The 19,598-nt window shown below is 34.8% G+C and overlaps 1 protein-coding gene across 9 annotated transcripts in view; it reads left to right on the top strand.

Moving 5' to 3' along the window:
* RNLS (renalase, FAD dependent amine oxidase) overlaps positions 1–19,598 on the top strand; it is a 402,310-nt gene that overhangs the window by 1,671 nt on the left and 381,041 nt on the right. For all 9 annotated transcript variants that reach the window (XR_010113261.1, XR_010113260.1, XM_055093111.2 and 6 more), the window contains exons 2-4: positions 558–663; positions 1,156–1,298; positions 9,720–9,878. Coding sequence is in view for 7 of the 9 variants with exons in the window: in XM_055093111.2 (XP_054949086.1) it covers positions 558–663; positions 1,156–1,298; positions 9,720–9,878 (408 nt within the window). In the remaining 2 variants the exon portion in view is untranslated. The remainder of the gene's footprint in view (positions 1–557; positions 664–1,155; positions 1,299–9,719; positions 9,879–19,598) is intronic.

Below are 19,598 nucleotides of genomic sequence, written 5' to 3'. Positions count from 1 at the left end.
CCCAAGAAGGGGCGAGGGTGGGGGCCCGGCAGGAGTACCCCGCGCTCTACAGAGGGAGACCTGAGACAGCGGCGTGGGAGGGGCCCCGACCCGAGTTTGCAAAGCTTGGGCCTACTGCTGTCCCTAATAAATAGATTTTTTGTCTTGGTCTGTCTGTTGCCTTTGCAGCTTTCTGCAGATTATGAGACTCCCAAAGTGATCATAGACCAAGACTTTCTGAAGATCTAGTTTGCAGAATCCTGTCATTCTGATGAAGATTGACTGTATGAATGAAAGAGCATTAGTTGACTCATTTATTCTGACATTTCTTTCATGATTTTTAGTTTTATCCATTCACTGACTCCTATTACTAAATATATGCACTATAATGGTGCTGGACACTGTTACATTGTTCATGACTCCTTCTAAAATCTCACAATCTGATCAAATACTTCAACTTAAAAAAGTTTCTTAAGATATTTTTGAAGTAATCTGTTTGGGGTAACCTAAGGTGCATTGAATTAATTGCTAAGGCTCATTGTCATGCAGTAAGACATTTTCCTGTGGATTAATTCAAGGGGGAAGAATGACTACAGCCTGCAGTCCTCATAATCCTCAGTGCACAGCTGACTTGGGTGCTCAGTACATCACCTGCACTCCTCATTATGCCAAAAAACACCAACGGTGAGTTAGTTGCAAGGAGTGGAATCAATCTTAGCAGTTGTGTGATGTCATAGGGTTGTTGTGAAGATTAGATTAGCTGATAAATGGAACATAGTAAGGGCTCGATAAATATCAATTGCTATGTTGGTGTTATGGAAGAAGGCAACTAGCTGTGATGGGAGTCAATCTTCTGAACCAAATTTAAAATTGATATACTAAATACATTTGTTTGTTTTCATTAACTTTACTTTTAAAATATACTTACAGAGAAATAGGCCTTTGACTAAAGTCAGCAAACGACCTATGGATTCTCAAAATATTTCTCTTCTTCACCTGTATTATAAGTTTTATTTAACACAAAATATACATTTTATTTAATACAAAATATTCATAGGAAGATATCTAATTTTGATTTTGAATTATAACCTCTGAGAATTATTGAAAGAAAATATAGTCATTTAGAGCTATTCATGGTATATAATTACATTAAATATACATATTGATTTATTTCAGTTTTTATGATGAACTGTTAGCCTATGGCGTTTTGAGGCCTCTAAGCTCGCCTATTGAAGGAATGGTGATGAAAGAAGGAGACTGTAACTTTGTGGCACCTCAAGGAATTTCTTCAATTATTAAGCATTACTTGAAAGAATCAGGTGGGAGTAAGATTTTCTCTGCCTAAATTTTAAAATTAGCATTTAAAAACAAGTTACACACATAGTTACATATTAATACTATACAGGAAGTTATAAATATTAGGTGCTCTATTTGCTGATCAATAGCTAGTCCTTCCCCAAAGTAATCATTGATAAGCTTCCAGTGTATATTTCCATAACAATGTTTATGCATCTCTCTATTGAGCTACATGGCTGTCTCTATTTATCTATAATATAGATATTATAGATGTATATATATATATACACACACACACACATATATATTTCTTTATTCTTTTAAAAATATAAAAGGGAATAATTTTACATAAATGATTCTATACCTTGTTTGACTCATATCTTGGATCTATTTTCATATCAGCAAATTTAGTGTAATCCATTTTCTTTAATGATTGTCTAGTATTTATGACATATGCGTACCATCATTTATTTAACTATTAGCTTTCTGGTAAATATTTAGGCTGTATGGGGTTGGGAGATTGTTTTGGTTTTTGCTAATACAAACATTGCTGCATGTCTATTGTTGACATGCTTTTGGAAGCATATCTTTATTTAGGATCAATTCCTCACAGAAGAATAGCTATGTCAAACGATATTTGCATTTTTAACTTAGTTAGGTTGTGCTGTGTATTAATCTTAAAGAACATCTCACCAATAGTGATGAGAATGTTTCTTTCCCCACATTTGGGTATAATGGAAATTTTTAATTTTTGCCAGTGTAATAGGTTAAAAATTGGATCTCTTCGTGGTTTTAATTTGTATTTCTTTAATTACAAGTGAGTTTATGCATTGTTTTTGTTTTATTAGCCAGCTCTTTGCAGTTTTCTTCTGTGAATGTCTTATTCATAACCTCTGCCCATTTTCTATTAGGATTTTCATTTGTTCCTTATATATTTTATGAGCGTTTTGAAAATGGACCTTTTAAAAAAGAAAATAGAATTTTTCTTGGATAATTGATGATTATTTTTAAAGCAGAATGAAGCTTCTTGATAAATCATAATTCAGTTAAGTACCCAAGTTGAGATAACTGAGAAAGGATATAGGCTAAGAATTTTTTTTATAAGCCATTTCCAGCATAATTACTGTTTTGATCTTTATCATCAAATATTACTTATTGAGAACCCCAAGAATCCTTGATACTGGGCATCAGAGAGGTCAGTAAGATTGAATAAACAACATGAGAACATAATAAATACCATTCTGGCTTAGACCATTTCTCCATTCGAGATTCAGTATATAGGTGGTATGTTAGACTACTCCAGAGAAACAGAACCAATAGGGTATGTGTGTGTATGTATGTGTGCATGCATGTGTATATGTGTGTGTGGATAAAGAGAGAGATTTATTATAAGGAATTGGCTCACATGATTATGTTGGTTGGTAAGTCCCAAGATCTGCAGGGTGATTCAGCAAGGTAGACACCCAGGAAAGCTGGTGGTATACTTCTAGTCCAAAGGCTGGCAGGCTCAAGACTCAGGAAGAGCCAATGTTTCAGTTCTACTCTGAAGGCTGGAAAAAAGCTGATGAGCCAGTTCAAAGGCTTTCAGGCAGGAAGAATTCTCCTTTATGTGAAGGAGGATCAATGCGTTTGTCCTATGTAGGCCTTCAACTGATTGGATGAGGCCTACCCACATTAGGGAGGGCAATCTGCATTACTTGATCTACTGATAATAAATGTTAATCTCTTCTAAAAACATGCTCACAGAAACACCCAGAATAGTGTTTGACCAAATATGTAGGCATCCTATGGCCAAGTCAAGTTGACACATAAAATTGACCATCACAGATGGTGACACTATTGGACGTTTTGTAGAATGTTACTATCAGCTTCATATAGTGTGGCCATATCACTTAAAAAAATCTCATTTCCACCATGATTTTCCCCTGACCCAGGTTGGATGAGTATACCTATTGAAATCATCAGGTACTTACTAACTGATATGCATGCATGCATGCATGTGCAGGAGCTTAGAAAATGATATCCCAAAATGGAGCCCTCAGAAGTAGCTCTCTCTGACCTTCTCCTACCCTCCTATCTCTGGCCTTGCATTCATCCCTGAGGCTAGCCCTAGAAAACAGAATCTCTTTTCCCAAGGCAGGTCATAGAAATAAGAACCCCTTTTCCCCCCAAACCAGCCATAAAACCTAAAACTATCACTCTAGCTTTCCCCTGCCTTCCTTTGTAAAAACTGGCCATAAAGAAATTATCTGACCTACTGTGTTTGATTGTAGCTCACAACAGTTCCAGAGAGGGTCATGACCTATAACAGAATGCTGCACAGAGAGGACAAGAAGAATCTAGACAGACAGGCCTGGATGGGTTTTACCAGTTTGTTAGCCATAGATATAACCCTTTGTCCAATCATATTGCTGCAGAGCTGTCCATACTTTGTTGAATCTGAGCATAAAAATTGACTCCTGTATCTTTGGGTCTTCAGTCTGAAGGTTTCAGTGTCATGCAAAACTATGATTAAATAAATTTGTATGCTTTTTCTCATACTAGTATGCCTTTTGTCAGTTGATTTTTACTGAAATTTCACCCCTACACATGCATATATACATACATACACATATCCTTTTGTTCAATAAACATTCATTGAATACTTACCATAATGCCAAACATTGTTCTAGGTACTAATGATACAAGAACCAATGTCCTTGCCTTCATGGAGTTGATGTCCTGGCAGAGAAACATCTTTGAATACATTGCATCTATCTCTTTATTTTGTTATGTGTTTGGGGGAATATATACGTTTTAACTTCCAATTTTGCTTTTTAAGCTTTTGAGAGAAGAGATTATTTTTAATTCCTTGTACCTCACTCAGAAACTAATAGTACCTCCTACATAGTAGGTAGAGTGATATAAATGTTAAAAATTTATTTTATATCAAGTTCATTGTCTATTTAACTTGAGTTTATATAAATTTTTCTTTGTTTATTTTAAGGCTATTTAATGTTATTCTTGTAATACTTCGAGATTCTCCTCTACCCCGATCTATTATTATAGGATTTGTTGGACCCTATCTATAATATTTTTAATTTTATAATTATATCCCTTTTAAACATTCTTTAAGTCCCTTTAACCTTTCTGTTCTATAAATGGTCCACAAAAACATTTTGGTTTTTCCACACTATAAGCTAAGACAGTCCCTGAAATCAGAATGACCTGGATTCCAGTTAATGTCCTATCATCCCTTTCTGTTCATGTAATATTAGGAAAGTTTAAAATCTGTACCTCAGTTCTTTCATTGAAAAAAATGAGCGTAATGAAATGCAAAAATGAGGGTACTTACTACAGAATGTTGTAATGGAAGTTCTTGCTACAAAGTGTTGTGAGGAATGAAAGATATAATGCACTCAAATTCAAGCAAGTAGTAAGCCAGTCACATAGTAATCTCTTGAAAAATGTTAGTTTAAAAAATATTCTACTTGAATGAACCTGACCTTCATATATTCCTTACTTTAAGAAATCAAATTGCCAACTATTTTCAAAAATACTCTATATTTGGAATCTAGTTGAATTTAAAACCCCACAATCTGATGGACCAACCAGTGGTCATTCAGATTGGGACCAGACTCCCAGGGAAATTATTTGTCTGGGATATGCCTAATCAGGCATGCTTTAGAATAGGTTCAAACCTTTAAAGCCAATATTTAACTAGACCAATTTCCCAGAACAAATAGTAAAGGGTAAGGGAAATAGATACTTTCTTCTTGACCTTATGTTCTATTTTAATTTATTGTCCGATGTGTTCACATTAACCTCATTGCAGAGAAAGCTGTATTTATTGGCATCAATTTCACTGACTGCCTGCCTTCTCCATTAATACAATCTTCTTGAGTGAGTGAAACATGATTTTCTTTTGTTCTTTTTTTATACTAGTTGTCATTTTGCTGGGGTGAGAATTGACAATAGCAAAAGTGATTCTAGCTATCAGTTATTAAGTGCTAGCTATTTATCTAACACTACCTGAGGTACTTTACGTATGTAGTTTCTAATTCTCACAGTAAATTTTCAAGGGAGTTAATCATCATCCCTATTTGTTAATGCGAAGAATGAGACTCAGGTACTTTGTCTAAGGTGGCTTGGCTAGTTGGTAACAGAACTGAAGTGCCTTTGCAATTAATCATGTTGTTTTTTTCTATTAAGTCTCTCATGGAGGGCAATGAGAGGTGCTCATACTCTCCAATTTAACATCTATTTTGTAGAGGCTTCTCTTTCCTTATTGATTATTTTCCTATAGTATGAAGATTGTACCCATCCCACCTGGTGCTACGTGTCAGTAGACACATGGTTCAATAGAACAACCTCATAGTTCCCTGTGCCCCTAGTTTCCCTCTTTCATCAGTTAATTCCTGACATAGGAGGAAGTGGATATTGAAGAGTAATACCACCTTAGTTCTTTATGCAACCTGGGAAATTGGTCACCTGATGGTTCCTGCCTATGACATTTGGAAAATGATGGGCCAGGTCCTTTTGCTTTTGAATAAGGTCCCATGTTACTAAATTATTCAAAAAAGATGAATTTAGCTTCCAGGACACAGAGTGAGCAGCTTTTATTTAGCTTGCCCTACCAATAGGGAGGGCTGTTGCTGCATTTATTTGTTTTTATTTTATCATCTACCTAAAAAGGACATTGGCTAGCGATCCAGAAAGTCAGCATTTGCAATGTAACCTGTCAAAATTGACAAGATCAATTTATTGGAAAAAAATGGTTTAGGTGGCAGATGTCATTAGCTAGGATGGCTTCTGTATTGTAATATTTACTTTTATTATTCTCTCTCTTTTTACTTTTGTGCCTATTTTCTTTCTAAAATTGATAGAGGGGAAGTGAGTCTGGGTGGTTCTGTCTCAAAATTTCTCCCAGCAGGTGATCCTGGCACTCATCCATAACGATGTCCTTTTTAGAGAAGCTAGAGGATGGCATGAAAACCAGGTTAAGCATTCTTCTATTTACTTCAGGCTGTGTAGTCAGTTAGAGATGGTTCACATCACTTCAGGTCCCACCTGAGCAGTTCTGACTGCTGCTCACTAAAACCTATTTGTGGGAAATCATAGGAGAAACATAAACTTGGATTTTCTCCTTAAAATGGAGGAAGGCCAGGGATAAAATTGAATAAATATATAACAGAAACACATTTGCCTTTGTAAAATGTTTAAACCTTCTTAGACTTCTGATATCTTTATAGCTATCTGAAGATCATTTTATTCTAATTAAATATTATGTGCTGGGGAAACAAAAGTCAATAAGAGACATGATCCTGGCCTCTGTTAATGTAGAGTATAGTGGGAAGAAAAGACATTAAACTAATTATACATACAAAGAAAAGATGCATGATAAATGTTAAGAAGAAAGAGTGAGAGCATTATGAGAGAACTTACAATAAAAGGACCTAGCCCAGTAGGTTTTAGAGGAGTGATGGGGGAGTTGTGTTAGGGAAAGCATCCCTGAGGAACTGATACTTTCATGGGTACCTGAAAGGTGGGCAAGAGGGAATTAGGCTGAGAGCTGAATGATGAGAGTTCAATGCAGTGGACACATCAAATTGGAACTGTTTTGAAGCAGTAGGAGGAGATTAGTGCATTCAAGGAATAAAAGATCATTATGACTGGACGGTAGTGAGTGAGGGAGAAAATGGTAAAAGATGATGCTCAAGACTAAGGCAGGGCCAGATTATACAGGGCTTTGTAAGCAATGTTAAATATTTTATACTCTAAGTGCAATGGGAAGCCATTGAAGGGTTTTATGCAAGAGAGGGACATGGTCAAATTTACTAAGCTCAGACATAACTCTTGAGACTATTTATTTATCCATTTTAAAATTGGGTTTTTCAGAGCTTATAGATTTAAACACGTAGTCTTTGTGAAAGTTATTAATTACTTTCACAGGGAAATGCCACTTTCCCAAAAACTTTGCTCCAAGCAGTTGGAAAGAAACCTTTCTGGTTAATAAGAGAGGCTATACCATTTCTCCTACCTCTTGATAAATGCTACTTTTTGGGTGGTTTTGCCAGTGGTGTTTGATTTGGGCGTGTCCACCTACCCCAGCGGTTCTCATACTTTAGCGCGCATCATGACAAGACTAAGGGAGCTTGTTAAACATGGATTGCGAGGCTCAATTCCCAGAGTTTCTTATTCAGTATGGTCGGGTTGGGGCCCAGGAATGTGCATTTTCTAGTACATAGGTGCTGCTGGTCTGGGGTCCATACTTAGAGAACCACTGACATATATATATATATATATACACATACATACACACATATACATATACATACACACACACACACCTTGGTGTATATATGTGTGTGTGTGTGTATATATATATATATATATATATATACTTCGCAGAACACCTTGTGGCCACTGGGATACATTTTCAAGGCGTTCATCTGGGGCATGAAGAATTTTCTAGGACTGTGAACTTAAGTCCCCTTGAACACACACTCATACCACCAACAATAACAGCATATTGTTCTCTTCAAAGGAATATTATGAGAAAACGTAGAATCAGTTAACTTAGCTGAGGTCTGGGACAGGGCCATGGACTAAGTGAGGCAAGTAGGGTGAGGCATCCTAAATAAATAAAAACAGAGTGAAGCACAGCTGCCCTTGTTGGAATAAAGGAGATGGTGGATATGTGTTGAAAGTGCAAATTATTTGCACCTTCCCCAAGCAGGGGTCTTAGAAAAGCCCTCAGGCAAGATGGAGTACTGTTTACAAGCCCCTTGCTCTAATCTTTGAACAGAATGATGCACACTGTCTTGAACAGAGATTGATCTCTTGGGCTAGCTAGAACTATGTTTCTTCTAACATTTACATTTGATTTTTTAAAAACTGGAGTGCTTACTAGGTTGTAGCATTATTTAAGGGTCAATGAAAGAGATAAAAGTGTATGAGATCTGAAGACCCGACATGAAGTAGCCTTGAGTATTATTACATAGATAAGATACAACTAAAGCATGCAGATATTTTGAATCAGTGTCAAAATGAGTAGTAAAGGCAGTGATGGTTGAAGAATATCATAGAGAGGAAGGATCACACTGAGCTGGAGTGGCTACAGAAAGGAAGCTTTGGGATGAACTTTAGCTGGATTTTTAGTGACTAGGAATGTGAGATTTCCCAGGTAAAGATGAACAGGCTCTTTCAGTGTGCTTTTTTCCTCCCTCATTCCATCTTCATTTCTTTCTTTTTCTATACACAAAGCTGAATAAAAATAGATTTGCTTGTAAATCAAAATTTTTTGAAAACTGGAAGGTGAGTACTAGTTTACTAAGGAGACTTAATGATCCAATTGTACTTTCTTTCAGTTTATGGTTCATAATTCATTCTTTTTATTTGTTGTGTTGCCTAGGCTGGAGGGTAGTGGTGCGATTTCAGCTCACTGCAACCTCTGCCTACCGAGTTCAAGCGATTCTCGTGTCTTAGCCTGCTGAGTAGCTGGGATTGCAGGCATGCACTACCACACCCAGCTAGTTTTTGTATTTTTAGTAGAGATGGGGTTTCACCATGTTGGCCAGGCTGGTCTCAAACTCCTGACCTCAAGTGATCCACCCACTTCAGCCTCCCAAAGTGCTGGGATTACAGGTGTGAGCCACCGTGCCTGGCCTCATAATTCATTATTTTAAATAAATACTTACCTAATAAATTCTATGCTATGTATACTATATGCTATATGTAGAAATAAAACAGGTATAATTTGTAGCTCATGGGCCTTACAGATTAAAAGGGAAGACAATATTAAAGAAATAATTATTAAAATATCCTTGTGTTAAGTGCTAAGAAGGAAAATGTTATGGGAGGGTACTCTAGAGTATGTTTCTAAATTCTGATTCTTCTTAATGAAACAATTGATCTATTGATGAGAACTTGCATTTCCCTTACAGAGAACCTTTTTCAGGTCTTTTAATAGGAAATATTAATTCCTTTAATAGAGAATATTGCTCTTCTTATTTCATTGCTAACACACATGTTTACTGAAGTGTATACTTGTTCTGCAAAAATGATGAGCTTTAGAGTCAGATGGTTATAGTTTTAAATCATGGCATGCTATTTCTCAATCTATTTCCTTGTCTATGAGATAAATTAGTATAATGTGTACCAAGCAGCTGGCATATAGTAGCTGCTTAATGAAAAGTAGCTATAGTTATTATTTTTATTTTTATCACTAATTGTAGCAGTAGTTTTTGATTCAGAGCAGGCACTGATACGGAAGTCCAAGGATGCCAGGTAGGGATGAATTCCCACTAAATTAGAAAGAAAGTAAAATAAGAGAGCTGGAGGACTGTAGAAGACAGTCTTGGCCATTTTGTTCACTTGAATGGATTCAGTTTGTGACTACTCACATCCCCTTTATTCATATATGAAATTCTGATAATGGGGACATGATTTTGCTTTTGGAACAGGTGCAGAAGTCTACTTCAGACATCGTGTGACACAGATCAACCTAAGAAATGACAAATGGGAAGTATCCAAACAAACAGGCTCCCCTGAGCAGTTTGATCTTATTGTTCTCACAATGCCAGTTCCTCAGATTCTGCAGCTTCAAGGTGACATCACCAACTGTGAGTCTGCTTTTGCCATTTACCTGCCTCAGGGAATGGGATTTCTTTTGACAAAGCATGAATTTGGTTTAACTCTCTTAGCAAAGGACAAGTGATAGACTCTATTGATTTGCCTGTCTTAAAAACTGATACTTATGGCCCTCTTCATGATATTAATCTAGGCCAAGGTGAAACCCGTAGAATTTTTTTTTAAACTGGTTAAAAGTTGAACACTTTTCTTATTGCCCATGTCTTCAACAAGTCAGTATTATTGATGGATATGCAATGATTTTGCCTAAAGGAAGAGCAGTTTTTGTGGCCATTTTTGAGAAAAGATTTTTATGTACAAGTACTTGCTTGGATTGCCTCCTTTCCTATGTTCTTGTTCTCTGGGTTGCTCTCTAATTGTGTTTACTTCTGTTTGATGCAATTGTCTAGCTAGCTCTTTTGTGAACGAGAGGCATGAGAAGGGATGGGTGAGAGGGGATGAGTAAATTTTGCTGAAGAAGCTAAAATTATGCCAGAAGAGCCAAATTTTAATAAAGGAACTAAAATTCAAAGAAAATTTTTATCCTTTCTAAGTCTTTGGATACTGCAATTGGTTTAGCATTATTCACTTTACCTTAGATAGTAACCTTTGTTTAATTTCTTTTTGATATAAAACATGTGGTGGTGAAAGTATGTGCAGAGGGTTTGATTTCCTATAGAAATCTATTCATATTCTATTTTCATTAAATATGGATTTGTATGAAGAAAGAAAGAAAAACTCTATATTGACAATGGACCTTATTTTTTAATGCTTTTAATGTAAATCTGAATTTGGCTTGCTAATATGTTGTTTAGGATTTTTGCATTCGTGTCCATGAGAGTGATTGAGCTGTAGTATTTTTTCTTGTATTAATTTCTCCAGTTGTTGGACATGGAGATATGTAGGCCTCATAGAATTATTTGGGAAATTTTTCCTGTTTCTGTTCAGGGGAAGCATTTTAATACAAGTTTGGTGTTATTTCTTTCCTAAATGTTTAGAAGAATTCACTGGTAAAACCATTTAGGCCTAGAGTTTTCTTTGTGGTAAAATTTTATATTACAGATTCCATTTCTTAAAGGAATCTATTCAGATTTCTTTGTTTATTCTTTTTTTCTCAAGGTGCTAGAATACTATGATATAATCTTTATTTTTTATTTTTATTTTTTAGCTTTTATTTTAGGTTTGGAGGTACATGTGAAGGTTTGTTACGTAGGTGAACATGTGTCAATCTTGTTCATGTGGCTAGCCAGTTGTCCCAACACCACTTATTAAATAGGGAGTCTTTTCCCCATTGCTTGTTTTTGCAGTAGACCTTATTTTTTAAAATACTAGTTGTTTATGCTTAAGTTCAGATCTGAAAATTGTATTTACATATTCCTTTGACTTTCATTAATTTAATTAGTTCTATATGTTCATTTTGATTCATTTACTTTTTATCAAATAGTATGTTGCTCTGTATGAAGTTCTATTTACCAGGTAAGAAGGGTGTCCTGAATCATGCCAGGAATGTGAATTGACATCCTTTTTGGTACTCCAGCTGCTCTCTCTCTCCTTCATCCAGTGTGTCTGGGAAGTCCAATCTAATATCTATATGCCCTAGAATTGAAATATTAAATCTTTGAGAGAACTTCAGATTTCTCATAACTTTGCTGTTACAAAAAAAAGTGACATCTTGGTTTTTAAATTGGAATACTTTCCTGTTAAAACCTTAAATATCTAAAACATCTGTTTCAGTTCCTTTTCAGGTCTGTGAACAATATAGCTAAAACCTGGGTTTTGCTTTCCTTAACAAAGGTTAAAACAAAAGTTTCTTAGAAAAATTGCTTGGTAATAGCTATTCCCAAGCCTGACAAAAAGAACTAGAAGGGTACACCATATTATGTTCACATCAAGGGTCTGGGTGCAGAATGTTCACCCTGTCTCTAGTGGATTTTTGTTGCCATTGTTTTGGTTTGTTTTTATGCCTGCATCTGAATCACCTGGAAGACTTGTTAAAACACAGATTACTGGGCCACAGTCTGAGTTTCTGGTTGTATCGAGGTATGCATGGACAATTTGCATTTTTTACAAGTTTCTAGGTGATGCTGAAGATTCAGTTCAAAGCCACACTGTGAGAATTATTATTAATACCTTGCCTTAGCAAATCTACTTGTTTCTGGAACAGAGCAACAAATGTATCTTCAAAAAGTGACTCGCCTTGTAAACAAGTAATGCTACTGTGCAGCCAGGGTTGAGAACTGCTGTCATAAAGCATCAGCCTGTCCAAACAATTTGTATCTCTTTTCCTCACATTTGCACCTTTGCTTTGCATATATTGATTATATGAACCCATGCGACATCTCATCTTGGATTACTCTTGAGTCTCTGTCTTATGCTCTTCCCTGCTTGGGACCTCTTGGCTCACCTCTTCCCTGACTTCTTCCTCAACCCCTAAGACACACCTCTTAAAACAAAACAAAACAACAATGACACACACACAAAAATAGCTTTAAGATTATAAGTCACATACCATACAATTCACCTATCTAAAATGTACAATTCAGTGGTTTTTAGTATAATAACTGATATAGGCAACCATTATCAATGTCTGTAATTAGTAAATTTTGGAATTTTTTATCACCTCAAAAAGAAATTCTGTCCCCTTTAGCTATCACCCCCATCCCTCCATCCCCATCCCTGCCCCCAGCCCTAAGCAATCATTAATCTACTATCTGTCCCTATAGATTTCCCTATTACCTGGATTCCAGATAAAAGCTCATGATGGAGCTGGAGGCCCTCATCCTTAGCAAATTAATGCAGGAACAGAAAACCAAATACGACATGTTCTTACATTTTTGTGGCTCTGTTTTGTCAGTATCTGCACAGATTTCACTTATTTTCTCCTGCTTTCATCATGTCTCACTGACCCTGGCCCGTCAAGTCATTGAATTGTAGAGGGTACCTCATCTTTCCTGAAGCCCATGAGCTGTAACAGAGTCTGGTCGTGGTGGACAAGGCTTCAGGGCTGTGGGATGGCAGTGGGTATTGATATGCCTGTAGCTTTTGACTTTGTTGCACAGCTAACATTGACATTGGATTTGATAGAGAAATGGCTTTTTATGCCACTAATAGAAAGAAAACTGGTAATAAATATGTTTTATAGATCTTAGATTTAGAACTATAGAATAAATTGTTTTTTGAGGAAGGGTATAGCTGCTGTTAAATTTTGAAAGCATTTTTTTCCTTGAGTATCATTTCTACTATGCAGAAATAATATAGCTTATTTTCTAATACAGTGTGTGATAATAATATAGAAGAAATTGGAATATTTATTAGATGCCTATAGGCAAAGTGGGAGACTAATTTGAATGATCTCTTCATGAATCTACTTCTAGTTTGTTGCCAATGACATTTAAAGTAGGATAATTTATTGCCATGGAGGTTGGCAATAATTGGATTGATTTTGAGATTGTTTTAATAACATACTATAACATTTTATAAAAATACAGTATAGCCATCAGTCAGGACATTCATTTGTGCTGTAAATTACATATTCCAATATTTAAAAACTGCATAGTTTTGTATATCAAGAGAGATCCTTTAACATTACATTTTGAAAGTATTTCTCAATATTTGTATTAGTGACATCTAAAGCAACACCATGTCATAGACTGTCTCCTAAATGTGTTTAAGGGCTTGCTAATTAATAATTTTATTTAGCTCTTTTTACATCTTACATTTTGTGTGTGCACTTGAGCTGTGTTTGGCTGAGAAAGATAACTTAACTCACCTACTATTATTACTTTTCTTTCTGTCCTTCCTGGGTTTTTTTGTGGCAATTTTTGTTTTATGATTTTATTTGATTTGTACTAGACCCTCATTAAAATTATATCCTTTGACTTAAAAAGTTCTCTCTTTAGTTTCATTTTAATTTTATTTTGCTTTCAAATAAACTTTTATAAATGAAATGTTCTTTCTTTTATTTTCTTTTTTCTGGTGTATGCTTTTTCCTCTAAACCTTTCAGGGATATTTTACTTTAGAGCCATCTCTTTTATATTTTTTATCTTTGAGCCCAGTAATTTCATAAGTATATATCTTATTGTTACTAGTTTTGTGTTCATTTTTCATGGGCTATGTTGTCCACTTTTGCCTTGAACACTCAGCTCTTCTCTTATTTAGGTAAGTTTCCTTCTAATACTTATTGGAAGATTTATTTCTGTTTCATTTATTATGATCTCAGAGTATCTACAAAAGCTTAAAGTATCTCCCTCTCAAAGCTTCTGTTTTCTTTTAACTCACTTTCAACTTTGATCTTTGCATTACTTTTTTTCTAGCCTTTTCTCCATGTCATCCATGTAATTTTCAAGAGTTCCTTTTGGCCCCTTCCTTGAGGTATTGTTTCAAAGAGGTCCTGTATTCTTTTACTGTTACTGAACTAATGCCCGAGTGTTTGTTGAACTAACTTGCTTCCTGGCAAAATTTTTCTGGTATGTATTTTTCATCAGCTCATTTCTTAGGTTCTGTTCTGTTCTGTTCAGTTCTATTGTCTTTCTCCTTTTCTCTGCATATGTCTCTTGTTAATCATTACTCATCTTTAAATGGGACCAATTCTGTCAATTTTGTGAAAAATAGTGTTGTGGGGCAAGACCAGACTTTTCAGTTAAGGTATGTGTTCTCAGAACACTTCCTGTGTACATTTTGTAAATATATACCCATGAAAAATAGAATGGTAGTGACCACTAATATAATAATGTATTTATTAACAGAAATATTTATAAATATTTTTAACTTGGAAAGAAGATTAAAGTATGTATTTATATATTTTTTCATGAATCAGAAATAATTTGACAAACATTAACATTGGCTATTGCTCAGATATGATTTTCATTTTCTTCTTTACAATTTTTTGAATAATCATAACTTTAAAAATAAGAATAGTTTACTCTTATTATAAAAAATGATATTGGCCGGCCGCGGTGGCTCCTGCCTGTAATCCCAGCACTTTGGGAGTCTGAGGTGGGCGGATCACGAGGTCAAGAGATCGAGACCATCCTGGCCAACATGATGAAACTCATCTCTACCAAAAATACAAAAATTAGCTGGGTGTGGTGGAGTGCGCCTGTAGTCCCAGCTACTCAGGAGGCTGAGGCAGGAGAATCGCTTGAACCTGGGAGGCGGAGGTTGCAGTGAGCCAAGATCACGCCACTGCACTCCAGCCTGGTGACAGAGCGAGTCTCCCTCTCAAAAAAAAAAAAAAAGAAAGAAAGAAAGATAACATTGACACTGTTTTTAAAAAATGTATCATGCTGAAAAGAAATAGATCTTCTTTCCTTTTTTTTTAGTGGAGGAGTATTGTACCATATGTAGGCTCTTTATAATGAAAAAGTTTAAGAATAATTGACTTGGTATATTTGACTGAGGATGAGGGTCTTTGGATGTTGTATTGAACGGACTCAATTCAGAATTGGACCCCCATGGAAATCATTTTGTATTTACTTCATTGTTATGAAATAATTCTCTCTGGCACGAAAGACTTAAACTAGAATGTGCCCACAAGATCCTTTAACATCTGTGGATCAAATCAAAGGGATTAAAACATGACCTCAGTATGAAGAATTGGTTAATGTCTACCCTTCTCTCTGTGTTTTCTGGAGAAAAATCGGCTCTTATTTGATTATTAGACGTCTTAGGCTTCTATGAAAAAGACATCCACTTACAAAGCCATATATTGCCATCTAGTGTGTGAAATATATATTGTAGTTCCCCTTAGAATCTAAACTAGAGAGGACTGTGAAAATGACAGAAACATAGAATAACACTATAACTATAGTATTCACAAAACTGCATATCACAGGGAAATAAATTTAGGCCCATTAGAATTACATAACTTACCAAAAAGTGCTTGATTAATGAGTGACAGAATTAGGAATGTGCTACATGTTTCACATTTGTACAGACTATGAACAGCCACGTCTGTAGCTTCGTGTGTTTTTCTTCTCATTCTCATTCTCTTTCTCTCTCTTTCTAATCATAGGTAGCCTTTAGGATTAACATAAGTATCATATCTTATGTGAAAGAATTCCCTTTACATTATAGAGTGGTCTGGATTTTCTGTCATCCAACTCTCTCTATTTTGCTTCTTATGGAAGAAGCAGATGTAATTGTTTTTTCTTTTGGCAATTATTTATTACCAAGAAAGTTTATTTATTAAACTTTCTCCCAGCTGGGAGAATAGAGAAACCTCATGTATCATATTGTGACCCTCTTATGATTTACTTTCTGATTGTATAATAGTGCTACTTTCTCTATATTCATATTGCAAAGATTATATCACTTAATCCTCAAAGTAATGCTAGGCATTATCATTGTCTCAATTCTTGGTGAAACTGAGATGTGAACCTCAGTAAAATGACTCCAGAGCTTGTACTCTTAACCGCTGTTATGCATAGCTCTTCCATGTGTACTTGATCTTCCTCTCTACCATGCACAGAAATTCCTCAAACCCCTGACCCTTAAACATTAGATTCAGGAATTCCTAATCTCTCCTCCTAGTTTTGCTTCTAGTTATAGCACTCATCTCCACCCCCCACCCTCTGATTTTCAGGGATTCACCAGTTTAATCCACCTTAAGATCCTGCAAGAGAAAGATGCTTTACTTTCTCATGGGTGTGTGTGCGTGTGTGTGTGTATTTGCAGTCATCCCAACCTTTCAAAACACAATGTTGAGCTTCTCTTTCCTAGATTGGAGGATGGGGAAAGGAGTTTGTTTTCCCTAAATAATTTATCCTGGTAAATTTTTAAATTTCTAGTTGCTGTGTGATAACAAAGATGTAATAAAAGCGGAGAAGATCTCAAGAAGGCAAACTCTAATAACCAAAGGATCACATTCATATGTGAATATATGAATAACAGAAATAAAATTTCTTTATCTAGAAATATAGAGCTTCACAGATCTACAATGCCAATAGATGCAGATATAGAACAGATATGCATATATATGTTTAATTATAATTTAGGAGAACATGGAATTGTTTTTAAAATTCTAAAATACAACCACAAAGATTAAGGAAATGCTACTTTATTTCAATGTAGAAAAGTTTTCAATTCATAAGACATTATTTGACCGAATAATTTTGCTTACATTTAAAAATTATAGCACTTGTTCATCCAGTATAATAGTTTCTGAAAGTTCCAGTACATTTATAGATGCCAGGTTTTTAAATGAACTATTAAAATAAAGATCTTGGGGGTACCTTTCTAACTTTCCAGGGATACTCAGTAACTGCTTTTTCAGTGGTGACCTGTATACCATCCCACTCCTTTCCTCACATAATGCTCTGGTAAGCAAAACAAAGCTTCTCACATCCTCCTGTCACTCTGTTCTTTCCAACCTCTGGCTACATTCTCTGGCTTCAGCTATCCAATCATCAACTTGGACCTTAATGCTATACTTAAGATATGTGAAATTGTTCAGTGGATTTTTCAAAACTATATTACAGTATATTAAGAGTATCTTTTCAGTGCCAGTGAATATTCATGTGTATCATTATTTTTACTGTGTAGTGCTCTCGTCTTTTGATTTACCTTAATGTAGTAAACCAGTTTGATGGGCATTTAGGAGATTTACAGTATAACAAAGTGTGGCTTTAATACTGCCAATATGAAATAAAGATTCTTTTCACTAAACTCTTTTCCTCATGGAAACAGTTATGTTGATGTAGAGTAGAATAAAGCCCGCTTGATTTTTGTCCTGTTTTATCTTAGCTAATCTATTTTTTATTTCTCTGAGTGTACTTTAGAATCAGGTTTCATTAAAAACTCCTGTTGGAATATTGATTTGAATTACACTCAATTACACTGCATTAGTTTAGGAAGAATTGGCATCTTTATAATAGATCATCTTCTCATCTAAGAAAATGAAACATTTCTCCACTTATTTAGATATTTTTAATGTCCTCAGTAAAATTTTATAGCTTTTATCATAAGATCTTACACATTACTTATTAGGCATGTTAAGAAATATTTTATAATATTTATGGAGATTGTGAATAAGATCACTTTTGTTGATTTATGGTTACTTGGTTTTAGATGTTTCCAGAGAACAATATACCTACCTGAGTTTTTAAATCCAGCATGAAAAATCTCTTTCTTTCAATAGGAGAGTTTAACCCTTTTATATTTATTGAGATAACTGCTGTGTTGTTATCTTTTCCGTTGGTATCTACTATTTATTTTTTTCTTTTGATAGATGAGTTCAACCCTTTTACATTTATTGGCGTAAGTACTATGTTGTTTTTATCCTTTTCATTGGTGCCTACTATTTACTTTTTTCCATTTTTAAATTTTTGCTGGTTTTATCAAGTATCTCTTTATTCCTTCCCACACAGTCTATTCATAGAATGCCCAACAAATTGTCATTTCATTCATGGTTCTCTTCTTATTCCTTACAAACCTATTTATTTCTGGCCCTGCCCTCCTTTCCATTCCCCAGAGCTAACTGATGTTAACAGTTCAGTGAGTGCCCTTCCACACTTTGTTCCAACCATATAAAGCTTTGGATGACTGTGCGTGCCTTCTAAAATTATTGTTTTGCACTTTGCTTATTTACTCAACATTATTTTAGATAAACACATCTGATTTATTTTTATTTAACAGCTGCATAAAGTTTTTCAGTTTGGGAGTACTGGAATTTAGTCTTTCATCTCTTGTTTATCTATGGACTTTCATGTGGTTTCCAGTTTTTTTCTCTATTAAATGCTGTGCCTTGAAAAACATCCTTGTTTACATATTCTTATAAACTGGTGCTCTTAATGCTATATTGGGTGATAAGATCCCCAAAGTGAAATTTCTGGCTTGAAAAACCTGTATGTTATAATAAGTATTGCCATATTACCTTCCAAAAAGTTTGTCATGATTCTCATTCTTAACGTTTGACAATGCCTGTTTGCCTATATACTCATCAGGACCGGATATTTTAAATTTTTATCAATCTTAACATTTCTGCCAAAGTGATAAGTAAAAACAGGTTGATTGCTCTTGCATTAATTTGCATTTCCCTTGACCAAAAGTAAAATTGAGCCTCTTTTCATAAGCTTATTGGTCATTTAGAGTTTTTCTTCTGTGAAATGTCCCAGTCATGTCCTATGCTTACTTTTCTAGTGGATTATTTGTTTTTTATGAGCAATTCACACATGAAGGATATCAATATTTATAATATAGTACTACATATATTTCCTAGACTAGCATTTATTTATCTTTTGCTTTTGTTTATTATTTCATTTGCCATAATAATTTCTTAAGATTTTTATTTAGTCAAGTGTGTCTTTTTCTTTAATAGATACTTGACTTCCTGATTGCTAAGGATTATCTCCCTCACTCTAAAGTCATATAAGTATTCTGAATTATATTCCTAATATTTTTTAATTTTTATCCTTTACCTTAAAATCTTTATATGGAATATATGTTTATATAAAATATGAGAAAGGTATCTAGCTTTGTTTTTTGTCTTTCCAGAGTGAAATCCATTATATCAGCACCATTTATTTAATAAGAGATTCTTTTTTTGCCCACTAAATTGAAATTCCTCATTTGCCATATGTTAAATTCCATATATACTTGAGTCTGTCTCTGGATATCTGTTCTGTTCCATTTATTTACTTGTGTTGCAATATCGTCATTGTTTTCATTATAATCAATTTGTGGTTTTAAGTCATTTTTAAGGAGTCTGAACTAT

Source organism: Pan paniscus, chromosome 8 (genome assembly GCF_029289425.2).
Source record: "Pan paniscus chromosome 8, NHGRI_mPanPan1-v2.0_pri, whole genome shotgun sequence".
In the NCBI taxonomy this organism is placed as follows: Eukaryota; Metazoa; Chordata; class Mammalia; order Primates; family Hominidae; genus Pan; species Pan paniscus.
This window is presented reverse-complemented; position numbering and strand designations above follow the sequence as displayed.